The sequence below is a fragment of the Manis javanica genome, chromosome 2, assembly GCF_040802235.1.
Source record: "Manis javanica isolate MJ-LG chromosome 2, MJ_LKY, whole genome shotgun sequence".
NCBI lineage: Eukaryota > Metazoa > Chordata > Mammalia > Pholidota > Manidae > Manis > Manis javanica.
Window position 1 is genome coordinate 7,221,983 of NC_133157.1, and position 14,683 is coordinate 7,236,665.

The window sequence follows — 14,683 nt, forward strand, 5'->3', positions numbered from 1 at the left end:
CATGGGGTCCTGGTGAATTGGGGGTGACCACACCTCAGCCCCCCAAGATCTCTCCAGCTCCCTGGCCCTGGCTGGGCCTCTGCTGTAGGACCTGTTGGAGGCAGCCAAACATGGGTGTGAGATGTGGCCCCATCAGTGCACTGGAAGGCAGGGACATGTGAGGGCTGCCACTGGTCTGGGACTGAGCCCAGGGTCGGCAGCTAGGAAGTACTTAGTCAAACCCGGACTCGGTCTTTGGCCTCCATCCCTCACTGGGGGCTGCAGTGATGCTGATATGAGTCTGCCCTTTGCCCTTCTCCTCAGGTGGCCCGGGGGTCAAGGAGAACAGACTGGGCGTCTGGAGCAGGTGTTTATTTAGCAGGAAAGGAGGGATTCCATCCACAGGGAAGGCTTGGGAGGAGCCCCCTGGGGGGGGCTGTGCTATGAGTAGGGTCTCCTGGCTTTCTCACTGGTGTCCAGGCTGGTGGGGGCATCTGGGCGGCACCCAAGGGCAGAGGCCGACATGAGGGTGATGGGGGTGGAGAGAGACAGGAAGCACCTAAGGGAGGCAGGGGAGTAAGCACAGGAGCGGTGCTGGGTGGGGGGCAAGCGGAGGCCTGGGACCCCTACCCAACTGCACCCGGGCTCCCATCAGCAGGCTCCCGGCCATACTCACTGCGTGCTCACTCCTCATCGATGCACTCATCTGTGGGGGGAGAGAAGCCATCAGAACGGCAGGTGTGTGTGTGTGTGTGCGCGTGCGCGCGCACATGCCCACGTGCTCCCTGACCACCAGGGCCCCTGCACTGCCCCTGGGCTGTCCCAGGCCCCAGCCCAGCAAAGATCTAGGGGTTCCCTCAGGGATGGTGCAGCAGGGTATTGAGAGAAAGGCCTGTGGATGAGCAGATGTGGGGGACACCTGTTCTCCAGAGGAAGCCCAGCCCCACACCTGCCCAACCCTCCTGTCTGTTGAGCTCTGGCAGGCCCCCTGCCCCACCTTGAGGAGGCCCCTGCCCAGGCCAGCTCACCTGAGGACAAGGACACCTCCCAAGTTAACTGTGAGCAAGCCCCAGGGTGAGGGCGTGGGTGGCCCAGGATTAGGGGGTTTGAGGGTGTGAGTAGGAGGTAGACCAGGACAGCAGGACTTGGGGTGCAGGGGTATAATGAGACTGGGGAAACTTGGACCTGGGTCCGAAATCCTCATTTGCAGAGGCCCAAGCTATCAGGGAGACGCACCAGAGGCCCAGATGTCTGGGCCCACCCCACAGACCCTTGGAGGGGCAGGGACTTCCTGGACCCAAAGTGACTCTCAGGAGGCTCCAGGGACTGGAGCAGAGACTAAATCCCTCCTTTCTCCCTTTTCCTGGTGGGGCAGCATCAGGCCAGGTCAGTCCCCACATTCCCTTCTCCTTGGACCCACTGGCCCTTACCGATCGGGACAGGGAAAATGATGTAGTCATCCGTGAGGCCCAGGGATTTGGCGAAGCGGACAAATCTCTCCTTCAGTTCAGGGGTCAGCTTCTTGGTTCTCCCTGTGGCCAAGAGGCTGGTCAGCAGCCAACAGACTCTCCATAAATGTTGTTGAGTGCCTGAACGAGGCCTCAGACCCCCTCCTCGTGGAGGGCTTCAGAAACACTTCTCTCCCTGGCCTCCCAGGCACGTAGAGTGGGGCTGGCACTGGAGAGGACCATGGAGGTGGGGTGGGGGCGGGCCTCTCCACCCGCAGGGTGACCAAGAGCAGGTGCCCAAGGGCGCGAGTGAGGACCCACCGTAGAGAGTGGTCTTGAAGTACTCCCGGTTTCCTTGAACCTTCTTGAAGAACACCATGGCAAACTGGGTGTAGTCGGTGGCTGCAACCTGCACAGTGTAGCTCCGCATTCCGGGGAAGTCTGTGAATGGATGCGAGGGGTCAGCCCCCTGGACCAGGAGGGGCGCACGGTCCCTTCCACCCGAGTGCCACAGGACAGCATCTGTGAGGAGGGGCAGGGAGGTCTGGGCCCACCCCACCCAGAACTCACTCTGGATATTGTCCAGGCTGAACTGGCCGGGCTGGAAACTTGGGACGAAAGTTCTGATCCAGTGGTCACAGCGCTGGTCCCTGTGGGGGCAAGAGATCTGTGGGTGCAAGGAGAGATGTCCCAGGCTGGGATCCCCTGGGTTGGAGGTGGGGCCTTGGGCTGCAGCCGGAGGGGCCTGGGTTCTGATGCCCCCAGCCCAGCCCAGCCTGTGACAGCCCCCACCCCAGCCAGCTCAAACAGGCCTGGGTCTTCCCCTCTGAGCATGTCCCTGGCTGTCCCTGCCTGGGACACCCGACTTTCCCCAGACCTTACTTCCAGCACCCGTTGTCCTTCCCTCTTCAGGGCCATCTACCCTTTGTGGACTTCCCTACATACTGTCGTGCTCCAGGCATTTACCCCCTCCTCTGATCTTGCTGGCCCCCCTGTGACCTCTCTTGGGAGACTGATCCTCCAAGGACTCCCCTAGCTCTTGGGCCAACCCTGACTTCTTGCTGTGACATCAGTCTGCTTCTTGGGCCCCCGGGACAGCTCCCCAGAACCCCTGCGCCCCCAGGTGGGGGTGGCTGTCACCTGAGCAGGGTGGAGGTGACGTTGTAGCTGTGATCTTCTTTCAGCTCATAGGTGGTGGTGTACATCTTAAACTGGCCTTGTTCTTCTTTCCTAATTGCATTCCCTGCCAGACCCACGACGTACCACTTCCCCTGGAACTGCCAGAGGGAGGCTGGTGGTAGGCATAGCCCAGGAACGAACGGTCCCGAGGCCCCCTTACTGCTCAGTTCCTGCGGACACCTCTAGGCAGCCTAGCCCAGAGCCGGAAGCCCCTCTAACTGGGTAGCAGGGCACTGAACTGGGCACAAAGGCCTCCACTGGGCCTGTACTGATGAAGCTGGCAGGAACTGGAGGCCGCCAGGCCAGGACGGGGCCCTGAGATTGGCAGGGATGGGGTGGCCCTTGGCAAGTGGCCAGCTGCCTTCCTTAGGCCTGTTTTCTCATCTTGCAGAGGTTCTGAAGATGTTCCCACTGTACATGGACAGTGAGGATCAGGAGAGAGAGTGGACCTGGGAATGTCTGCTCAGCTGACCCTCTTGCCAGCAAGGTCGGGGCAGGGGGAGTGGGGGGACGGGGCATGGCTGCCATCAGGGGACGCCCGAGGGCAGGCTGAGCTGCAGCCTGGGCCTGCCCTGCCCTAGCATGCTTCCTGAGACTCCACCTCTCCTCCTCTCAGCTAGACCCTTCCCCAGGCCACCCCTGCAGCTGCCCCTCCGGACCCCTTACCTGGTCATCCTGGAAGTCAGGCTGCAGCGGGACGCTGGGCAGAGGTGGGGCCGGGATCAGCTTTGGGGTGGAGTCCTGGGCCAGCATCTGCAGGGCTCCCAGCAGGACAAGGCCCAGACGCAGAGGACCGAGGGGCATGGATTCTGGGCTGACAAGCTCCAGGCAGCAGCTGAAGGAGGGGCAAGTGTGGAGGCCGCCTGGGCTCCCTATTTATGGTCTGCCCTGCCAAGGGCCCACCCTGGGGTGGGGTGGTCAAGCCTTTGCCAAATGCAGGAAAGGTGAGGCAACTGCCAGCAACTCCTGCTGAAACCCTTGGCAAGGTTTCTGCCCCTTTCCCCTCTGGTCGGGATTGTGCAAGAGGAAAGCAGGAAGGCCAGGGCTTCAGGAGGGCATTTCTCAGGGCTCCGTGCCTCCGGCGGGGACAAATGCCCTCTCCACACACTCTTTGCGTCCTTGCCCTGTATGTGGTCAGTGGTCGCCAGTCTGGATGCGCTGTCGTCTCTGACCTTCAGGAGTCCCTGCTCAGCCCAAGCCCAGACGGGGGCAAGCCCGCCTTCCACACCCGGTGAAAACGGAGAACGCCTCTGCCCAACAGACCTGTGCTGCTTCCTGTTCTCAGAAGGGACAGGGAAGGATAGGGCGGCTGAGAGTGGACATTCCCAATAGGCAAGGACAGACTGTGTGCCCTAAGCCCACAGAGCTTTTAGGGGTCCCATGCCAGGTCCTGGCACAGGGTGGGACCCCTCCCCCAAGGCTGACCTGGCCACCCTCCTGCCTTGAGTCGGCCCCTCCCCACCTCCACTCCCCATTGGCAGGGGTGAACCCAGACCTCAGCTGACCGCCAAGGGACTTGGTGCCTCCTGTGGGCCCTATGGACAGACCCCCAAGCTGGGTGCAGGGGCCACACGTGGGCTGCTCCCTAAGGCAGGGTGCTGAGTTGCAGGCCCAGCACCGTCCTGGTGGGAGACGATGAGGGACATGCTGCTGCTCTGGCTGAGGGGCTGGGGCCTGAGGGGGGCTCTCCACCTCACTGCTCTGGCGCCGGGGGCTTCAGGTCCCAGGGAGTGTGAGCATTTAGCCTTGCCTTGGAGAGATCATGGGACCATCTGCTGTCTCTGGCCACAGCCTTGGGCCATGGAGTCTGTAGGCCAGGGCCTGGGTCCCCGTTAGAGCTCCTGCCTTGGCTAATCTCAGATTTGTCCAGAGGGAAGTAGCTGCCTTGCCAGGGACCTGGCCATCCGAGGGAGGCAGGAAGGGTCCCAGCCCCCAGGCAGTGTCTCCCAAATGTTGTCATGAGGGCCAGGGCTGCGTGGATGCCTGACCTGAGGGTTCACTGGTTCCACACGAGACCTACAGGGACCTGGGCTCTGGGGTGGCGAGCCATGAGGGAAGGGGCTTTGGAGAGGGTCCTGAGCTGTGCGTAGGGCGCAGACTCAGCCTCCCTGAGGATGGAGAAGTCCCCACTGGACCCCTGCCCCCTCAGGCCCTGCTCTGCCTGCCCATTGGTGATGAAAGGGCAGGAAGTGAAAATGAGCAAAGCTTTGGGGGTATGATGTCGCCACCAGAGCCCACATGCCCCCTGGAGGCACCAGGGGCCGCCCTGCCCCCTCTCAGCCTGGCTCGCAGCCCCAGAGCCTCCACCCTGCTACTTTCTTTGACCTTAAAAGGTATCCTCAAGTTTGTGGTGACTGTTGGATGCAGAGGAGACTGACAGATGGAACCCCAAAGAATTTTAACTAGGGAAGGGGTGGTACCTGGATCACCAAGGAGTTGATGGATGTAACATCCTAGACTCTGAAAGTCAGAGGTAGAGTGGCCAATGCTCCTCGATATGAATGAATCACCTTTCTTCCCAGGGCATGGTTTGGGAAGGGGGAATAGGGCTGAGCCTACAGCATGAGGCAACGAGGGCCAGCTGCAGGAGGGGAGTGTCTTGCCAATGGGTTTCAATCCCAGACAAGTTCACTATGGAGTCAATGAGACCGAAAAAATGACAGTGGTATTTTCTTGGGGGTGAAAGGGTTTATACCCAACTTTACTCTCATGGCGGCAGGTCAGTCGCTAGAATCCCATCCACTCAGGGGGAGTCTGCAAGCCAGGCTCTGCCTCTGGGCCTCTCTGGGCCCCGCAACCATCCCAGTCTCTGTCCTCGGCGCTGCCACCACTCCAGTCTTTGTTCTCCTGCAGCCATGTCGCCATGCAGCCCAGAGCACTGGGTGGAGCTCTTTATATAGTCAATAAAAATGTACTGCCCACACGTGTGTGGTGAGCAAGCCGACCAGCGCCAGGGGAGAGTCCTGGCCACAGCAACCTTCACTTTATCCACACACCCTTCCTGTTTTCCTTAGGAGGGTGACCTTGCCTAAAACAATGGATTCTTTGCTAATAATTTCCTATTTTCTGTTCCCTCTCAACCTTTCCACCTCTCCTTTCCCGCAGCTCCATGGAGCTCCTTTCCGCTTGCTAGATGAGATGCTGCCCGATTCATGAATTGTTCAATAAAGCCAATTTGTTTTTTTCAATTACTCAGTTGAACTTTGGTTGTGTAAAAGATTTGGCGGCAGTAATGGGCTCCAAAGGGGACTTTGGGCAGCCTTCAAGGATGAGAAACACAGGCATGGGGACCCCTGAACCTTTTGACTCACTTTCTCACTCTTTTCAAGGGCCATGGATAAGGCACCACCTGGTTCTGAGTCCACTCTCTTTGCACCGAGCCCCTGCTCTGACTGGCCTTCCTTTACAGACGGGTCAGCCTGAGCTCGCAGACAGTTCTGCCCATAGCCAACTGAGCTGGCAAAGGGTTCTGCCTGGAACCAAGCCCGTAGACTTCCAGGCTGTAATTCACAGGGTTTTGAGTAGAAAACCCCGGCCCTTGCCATGCTGGGAATTCTTGGTGGTTATCAGCCAGAGTTCAACTGGGTTCAGTTTAAAGATTGGACTGGGTCAGGGATGGGGCTGGGCCCAATTTAAGCGGGACTGGGTCTAGCAGGAGGCCTCAGGCAAATACACTTGTTTAAACGGGATCCTTTGTAAAAACCAAGGGTTTAAATGTACCACCTTCTAGCACACCTCCTTATTTCACATCTAAGAACTAAGGTCCCAAAAGCTATAAATATCACAAAACTGGCAAAATCTTACTAAGCTTGCTTTGTATCCTACAGAACTTGGTAACTGTCAGGTTGGTGGGTGGGGGGCGAGGGGCTGGCAAAATAAGGCCTGACAGAAATGTGAGCTGCACTCCACTTGTGGCTAGGGATGGTTGGACAGAAATGCGGGTTAAACGCCATTTGCAGCTAGGGTCCTACCAAACTGCCGCCAGGCCTGAGGGAATCGCAACATGGAATTACAATGGCCTTTATGAGGAAGGTTCCAGTTGGATTAGATCATTTAAGAAATGCACTTAAACGCAATGGCTTCATGTCTTGCCAATGGATTTCAGCCCCGGACAAGTTCACTACATTCTGTATTCAATGTGACTGAAGAAATGTCAGTAGAATGTTCTTGGGGTGAAAGGGTTTATAACCAACTTTATTCCCGCAGTGGCAGGTCAATCACCAGAATCCCATTGACTCAGAGCGAGTCTGCGTGCAGCAAGCCGGTCTCGGCCTCTGGGCCTCTCTAGCCCCACAGCCATCTCAGTCTCAGTCTCTGTCCTCGGTGCTGCCACCACTCCAGTCTCCTCTCTGCTCTCCTGCAGCCTTGCAGCTGTGCCACCTTGTTGCCCAGAGCACTGGGTGGAGCTCTTTATATTGAGTCAGTAACAAGGCATTGCCCACACGTGTGGAGTGAGCTAGCCGACCAGGGCCAGGTGAGAACCCTGGCCACAGGAACCTTCACTTTATCTACACTTCATAATTCCAAAAATAGCTTCATTGAAAGTTTCATGGCAAAAAGCTGATAAAAAATTGAAATGACACAATAGGTACTTAATATAAAAGATTGTAAGACTGATGTAGTTCTCACTGCTTCTCTCCTCCTCCTTTACTTGAATAGTCTAGTAGTTATCTTCTCTCTGAATTACCTCTACATGGCTGTAAACAAGTCTGCAAAGTTAATTACCTTACAGACACTCCCTTATCTTCCTTTCAAGAAGGACCCCTAGGAGCTGCACCCAGACCTGACACTACTGAGAGATTTTTCTGACAAACTGCAATGTTATTCCCTTAAACAGCCAAGGAGAAACTAAAATTAAAATAAACGAAAAGACATTCCAACCTGGGTGGGTGGGTATGTCAGTCCTTTAACATCCAGGTTGTAACCCAATGCTTTGAGGAATTAAAATCAATTGTTCTTCTTTCACAAATCTTTACAAAAACTAGAAATGCAGCTCTAGAAGCAACTCACCTGCTCCTTTTACTGATCCCCAAAGTTTGCCTTGAGATTTACAAATTATTGGCTTTAGGAAACTAAAGTCCTTTTTTCAGGAAACTGCATTCTTTTCCAGTGCCTTTGAGATAAACTTATTAAAAGCACAAACCTCAGGGAGTTAATTCCAATCTAAAGTAGAAAAGGGGGAAAGGTCGTTATAGTTTTGGACAAATTAAAAAGAGTGTATCTTCTCCACAACTATCAATAGATAAAGCTTGAGCTATCTGAGCAGGTTAACTTAACTTACTCCATCTGCCAGAAAAACAGTGTGGATCCAACTGTTCTTTCATAAACTAATTGAGTGTTACATTATCATGCCTGTCTCATGGTTAAAAATTTTCAAACCATAACTATTCGGTCTCTGTGTATATGTTTATGTGTGCCTATTGTAGATGTGTGACATTTTCTGCTCGGGATGATATTGCTTTAATTACTTTGTAAACAGTTCTATTTCATTGACCTAAAAATAAGCACTTATAAATCTCAGAAATATAATAGACACTAACCCAAATGTTCATCAAGTTCACATGATATATGATAATTTTTGGTAACCAAGAGCTAGTTTAATTTTGTTGGTTTCATTCATAAGATGTCTTAGAATTATCAACATTGAATATAATGCAGACATACAACTTTTATTCTACCTAGATTTACTAACCAAATAAGTTCGTGTTATTTCTGTTGCAAAATTTGTCAGCAAAAATTAACTCAGAATAGTGGCTGACTTTGTCTAACTAATGTCCCATAAAATTATTATGGGTAATCTTTAGCCAAAGACGGGTAAGATTCCTCAAGGGAGGAACAACCTAAGACAGGCACAGTCGCAGGGGGGCCATCAGGTGAGAAATTGGGGATCAACAGTGGTGAGGCTTAGAATCTCACCCCCCGTTTTGAGAGAAAGCTTCTGCACCTGTGGATGTTTTAAGGCCCTTGTCTAGCTTGGATTAACACATGGTCTACAGGCACACACCTGATCATCTATATTTGCCCTCTTACAGCACTAAACTATGTTTTCTTCCTTTATCTTGCATCTACCTACCACTTCAGCATTTTATTAAAAATAAAAATAATAATAATAATAAAGGGAGAAATGTGGGATCCACATATAAATCAAGTATAAAAATCAAACGAATATTCATATTTGACCTGATTGTTTATAGTTCATAATGCGTGATCAAAACCGAAAGTTTCTGTGATGACTGCCCTTGCACTGTTCACCCTGTGAGAACTTATTCACTATGTAAGAATTCGTTCACCATGTAAGAACTTGTTCGTTATGCTTCAGAAGATTGGAGACTGATGAGAATTAGGCTTGAGATGGATTAATGATTGTGCATTGAGCATTGACCCCTCTATACAGAATTTTATTGTTGTTAACAACCATTTGATCAATAAATATGAGAGATGCCCTCTCAAAAAAAAAATTATTATGGGTAATCTAAATAAAATTGTTTAGAACAAGTAAAATCGAACAGATGTAAGAAAGATAAGCACTTTTTAGGTACACTTTTTAAATAGTTTCCCCAAATCTTTTTGGTAACCTGAAACCTTAAAGTTTTGCTAAGTTAAGTGGTGAGTTAAGTTAATCATTGAATATCTAGATCATTTCCAAATAAGATACAACACTGAAACATTAATTACTGAACACAAGCTTATCCACTTTTTCCTTCCTTTTACAGAGGAACGAAAGATGTTTGAGTCTATTAATAAACATGTTTTATGCCATACTGAGAAATTTTCTATTAAAAAAGCATATATAAAAAGAATCAATCTGCCAGATCACAAAGTACTAATGTAAAAGCCCATTTGCAATTGTTTACTTCTTAGTTAAGTTTTCTAAGGTTTAAGAATTTTGATTAATGTAGTGATTAAAGCTACTAGAAAAAAAAAGGAAACATCTTCATATGCAAGAAAAGTAAGGTGTGTATTTTTGGTAAAAGAAGATATGAGGAATGGAAATGCATTTTTGTTGAGGGAAAAGAAAGTAATTTTGTCCTAAAGAGAGGCAGGTTACTTAAAGAAGAAAAATGCAAAATCCAAATGTCAGAAAGCAAGCTGTGAATGATTTATGGAAAAGGAATTGTTGAAAAGGAATTTTAGTGTATGGACAAGCTGGCTAAGAGTAAAAATGAATTTATTTAAGAATGAGTTTTAATATCGAAAGTAAGCTGGTATGAAATTAAAATTTGGTTTTTCTCTCTGTTAAAAGGACAAAGTTTTCTTAGATTATTGGTCTGCTCATTATGAGAAATTATAAACAAAGGTTTTTCTTTACCTTAATGTAACTTGTCCAGAAAACAAGGATTCTATGTTTTGTCTTTATCAGGTCTTTGCTTACTTAAGTAAATCTAGTCTTCTTGATATTAAAATACTAAATCTTGCTCAGAACTATGTAACCTATTTATTTGCCTGTAAAGTCTTTGTCACTTTGAGTAAATAGAATACTAAGCGTTGTTTCTCAGTGATTAGGATCCTATTTGACAAAGTATTTTAAAACCTCTTTATATTTTTAACAAATTTTCCAGACATCAAATTCTAGATTAAATCTTTTTGACCTCACAATAACTCTGGGGTTTTTTAGAGGGGTCCTGAAAAATTACAAAAGATATGTTTTCTCTGCTGATAAAAGAGAGATACTATACTAATTAGACTTATTTGATATGTTAAATTACATAGGAAGCACTGTCCAATAAGTGATGATAAACTTTCTTAGGTTATATTGCATCGTAAATATGATTTAATATAAGTGTTCTAGGTATCCTGTATGTCCTGGCAGAGTGGTATCAGTCATAATTCAAGTTATTATCTTAAAATGTATGCCACAAAAATAACCAAATTTCCTTGTCAATAGCATTATAATGAACTCTAAGCAGACCTTTATCCATGCCATTTTTAAGTCTTTTATCGTTCACTGATGGTTTTTCTTTAACTCAGATGCTTTTACAAACATATTCCTTTAGAAATGCTTCATGTTAAAGGAGATCCATGGAGAAGACTCTTGAATACAGATTTCTGATAACTTTAGGATCATAAAACTGAACTGGGTAAGAATTTCTAAAACTAACGGAAAGACTGGATTCAAGCAGAACAAGAATTAGTTACATGGGGCTTGAATGAATGAGGGAGATGATTATAATTTTTATAACGTCTTGTTGAAAACATCGCTGGTTCTCTAACGTTTTGCTTTTCCACATTTAAGGAGGCCTTTTTTTCTTTTCTCTTAAGCTATCAATAATTTGGTAACATAAACCTTTGTGAACAAATGTGAAACATTTACTTTTTCTCCCTACCTGATACCACCCAAATTAAAAAACCCTTGGGTATTCTTTTCATGAAAAATTCTTTTCAGTTATTTGTATAAGTTCAAGGAGAATCAGTTCTCCTTGTAACAGGACACAATTGGGAACATTGGGTGTTACCAAAGCTTTGACTGGAATATCACATATATTAAGAGAGATGTAAAAATCAGCTTAGTAACTCACTTATGAGGTTCCAGCAGTTTTAAAAAGTGCTTATATGGTCAATCACCATTCTTGCTGCACTTATATAAATCAGGTCAAATTTAATATAAATGAATTAGTTTTACTGTGATTATTTTTGGTTGAAAAGAATAGGGGTAATTGTAAAGAGAAAAATTGTGTTTGCACTTTTGCAGATATTAGGTTCGAGTCCTGTTCATTGTCTTTGAAGCCTTGTTATGTACTTGTAAACCGGACCGGATCCTAAATTCTCCTACTTTCCTCAAATATCTGACTACAATTTTCCAAACTAATGTTTTCAATTTTCTCCCATCTAACATTTGGAATCACTAAGAACAAAGTCTCTTAAGAAAAATCCTAGGTCATAATCTAGGCAGTGAAGGAATTCAACTGTCTCCAAAAAGAATTACACCAATCCAGTAATTTCCTAGACCCACAGCCTAGTGACAGCTCTGCGGATTTCTAGGGTTAACTGGTTACTGCTGACTATGGTGCCTAATTTTTCTCTCTTAGCTTCTCCACTCTATGAACTTACTCAAATTTCAGTCCCTGGGAAGCAAATGTGTTTCCCATGAGAGGTATACCTTCTGCAATCTCCAGTGACTGAGGAGGTACCCACTTCACTGGGCAAATTATCCAAGACTTCACAAAAAGCATGCAAAATTCCTGGAATTCACCACTGTCCTTATTACCCTTAGTCATCCCTCAAGGTTAGAGAGAGCTAACTTAAAACCTCTAAACTTGTTGAAACTAGCAGACTCCCTTGCCCTAAGCTATCGCCTTTGGTCTTGCTGACTGTCTGCAGTACCCACTTTGCACAAACTCATTCCACACAAGATAGTCACCAGTAGACCCATGTGGATTGGAATTTAACCTTCTGTTGATCCCTTGTTTTCTTATGCCAGTAGGACCAGCTCCTCTAAATCCTTAATGTCTTATGCTCAAGCTTTTCATCAACAGGTTAGCAAAGCTTTCCCAGGTCCCAATGCAAAGGACCCTGTGGGTGACAGTCTACAGTATGGTGTTTGGGGGTTCTGGAAATGTCATCACAGGAAAAGCCCTCAAGCCCCATTGGAAGGGGACCAGTTACCAAGTACCCCTGACCCTGACACTGCTGCAAACCTAGAAGGCATTAGCCTTGAGTACACTTCTCACAGCTGAAGGTGGCTCCACCTGACAGCGGTCCTGTGCAGACACTGGAGACCTCGGAATCAAGCTGACAAGGAAGAGAAATAGCTGACATCGGTGTAGACTACTTCCATCCAGGACGCTGGACCAAGACTTCACATGTTAACTAAACACGAAACCCTTCTGTTTCTTTTCCTTCCCTTTACTCTGGTATTGGCTTGGAAATATAACCTCCTCATCTGTATCTCCCAGGCCATTGCTAAGGGGGATAACCTTTGCCTCACAGACTGCTGGATTTGTCATAAAAATCTATCTGTCTGTTAATTAATGCCACTTTGGTGACAGTGGTTTGTGCCCCAATAGGGTTTGTTATTGTTTGCGGTGGCCGTCAATCTCCTTGGGTCGATGAGTGCCTAGATGGCTGGCGCACAGCTGGGCAAGGCCTCTTAGGTTCTAGCTGTGCTCCAACTTTCCATGAGTGAAATAATACATCTCATTGGTTGACTCTCCTGGACTTACTTCATCGAGTCAGAAAAGACCTATCAGGACTCATTCATGATTCAGGATTCACTTCCTTTGGTAAAGCCATCCTTCCCTGGTTAGGAGTAACTATAAGTAAGAATATGATTAGAAGCCTCTCCTTAATTCTTGAAGACACTGCAGAATTCATTGATAAGACAATAGCTGCCCTCCGAAGAGCCTTAAATCCTCTGGCCAAAGTTGTTCTCTATAACAGGAGCCCCCCGATTGTCTTTTTGCTGAGCAGGGGGTGTCTCTGCTATGGACACCACCACCTGCTGTGCCTGAATGAACATTTCTGGGGAAGCTGTGTAGGATCTGAAAAATCAAAAGTTAGCATAAGTACAGCCATCTTAAAGGCTTAAATACCACCCCCTAACCTAGAAGGAGGAAAATTATTAGAATCTTGAAAAACAAGTTAGTCAGCCAGTGTTAAATGTAGTGACCTTTAGTTAGCTGACCTCAAATCAGTTAATCATACACACCAAGCTTATCTTGCTAGAACCACACTAAACATTCCGAAGGTAATCTTATCTAACCAGACCCCAGGATGTGGCCCCAGCCAAAGATTTATGTGTCTATGAAAAAACACTGTATTGTGATTGTGGAAAATGTTGCCCCCTTTGAAAATGCTATAAAACCTTCTGGCTTTGTGTGCTCAGGGTCCTTGTTGAGACCCGCTGCGTCGGGCTGATTTGGACCCCAGCTAGCTGGTTCCTGAATAAATTCCTCTTGCTTATTGCATCAAGAGACGCCTTTCGTGAGTGATTTGGGGTGGCGTCCTCCTCTGGGAGAATCCAACAGCTGAAACTCGATTACATAAGATCGCTGAGCCACTTGGCTTAAAATGGTGCCCCTTCCATGGGGTCTTTCCTTGACCTATTTGCTTTGCTTGGTGTGGGTCTTGGGGACCATGGCTCTGAAGTGTACTCCAAACATTGGGAATTACCCTGCTTGTAATGATCCTGGTGATCTTTATAAGGATCCAATTTGATCCTTCCTGGTGTGTTGTACTCTCTCAAAAGCTTTAAATGCATGTTCTCAGCCTCTAACCACCAAGCAAATGATCTCCCTGAATCTGGAATGTCAGAGAAAGATCAAAGTAAATGACAGACATACAAATTGTGAACCTGAAGCCATAACCTGTGAACATCACAGAGACTAAGCAGAAACAGCACGACCCGCGACTACTGCATGAAGGATCAACAAAAGCTGTGAGAACTGCAGAGCAGAAGCTGAGAGTGGTACCTTAAATGGTGATCACATCTTTCAGTTTAGCTGAGAGCCTGATTGAAGGGGGGTAATTGTTTAGTAGAAAACCACAGGCGCAAAATGGAGTCAGTTATGGTAAGGGCCCCATGTCAGCCTACCAAAACATAAAACCTAATTTAACTGCAGTTTCGGCCTCCATGGGAATGTAACCTTTAACAAAGCAACATGGAAACGTACTAGGCAATATTACTGATGGACCCCTTCTATTCCCCTTTAGAGGGTGACTGTGCCTAAAACAATCGATTCTTTGCTAATAATTTCCTTTTTTTCTGCTCCCTCTTGACCTTTAAAGACCTTTCCTACAGTTCTGTGGAGCTCCTTTCTATTTGCTAGATGGGATACTGCCCAATTCATGAATTGTTCACTAAAGCCAATTTGATCTTTTAAATTACTCAGCTGAATTTTTGTTAACAGAGGCTATGTACACACACGGTGCACACACATGGGGTGTCTCCACCTGAGGTCACCTCTGAGTTTCTGACCAAACCTACCCAGGGCCCATTCTTTTCTCTATGCTGGCTCCAGGTCTGTCTGTCTCTCTGTCCTCATCTCTGTGTGGTCTTGGTGATACCTGGTGACAGCCATCTCATCCACCCCTTCTTCGCCTGGTGTCTCCTCCTGGAGGTGGCTGGGTCAGGAGCCAAG

At 47.9% G+C, this 14,683-nt stretch overlaps 1 protein-coding gene across 1 annotated transcript; it reads right to left on the bottom strand.

Moving 5' to 3' along the window:
• Nucleotides 1-336: 336 nt before the first annotated feature.
• LCN2 (lipocalin 2) lies at nucleotides 337-3,476 on the bottom strand. The gene is made up of 7 exons (XM_017641830.3): nucleotides 3,273-3,476; nucleotides 2,568-2,704; nucleotides 1,998-2,077; nucleotides 1,749-1,868; nucleotides 1,410-1,511; nucleotides 656-685; nucleotides 337-538 (listed from the first exon to the last, which is right to left on the bottom strand). The coding sequence occupies exons 1-6, from the start codon at nucleotides 3,408-3,410 to the stop codon at nucleotides 663-665; spliced, it is 600 nt and encodes a 199-aa protein (XP_017497319.1). The 5' UTR covers nucleotides 3,411-3,476; the 3' UTR covers nucleotides 337-538; nucleotides 656-662.
• Nucleotides 3,477-14,683: the final 11,207 nt, after the last annotated feature.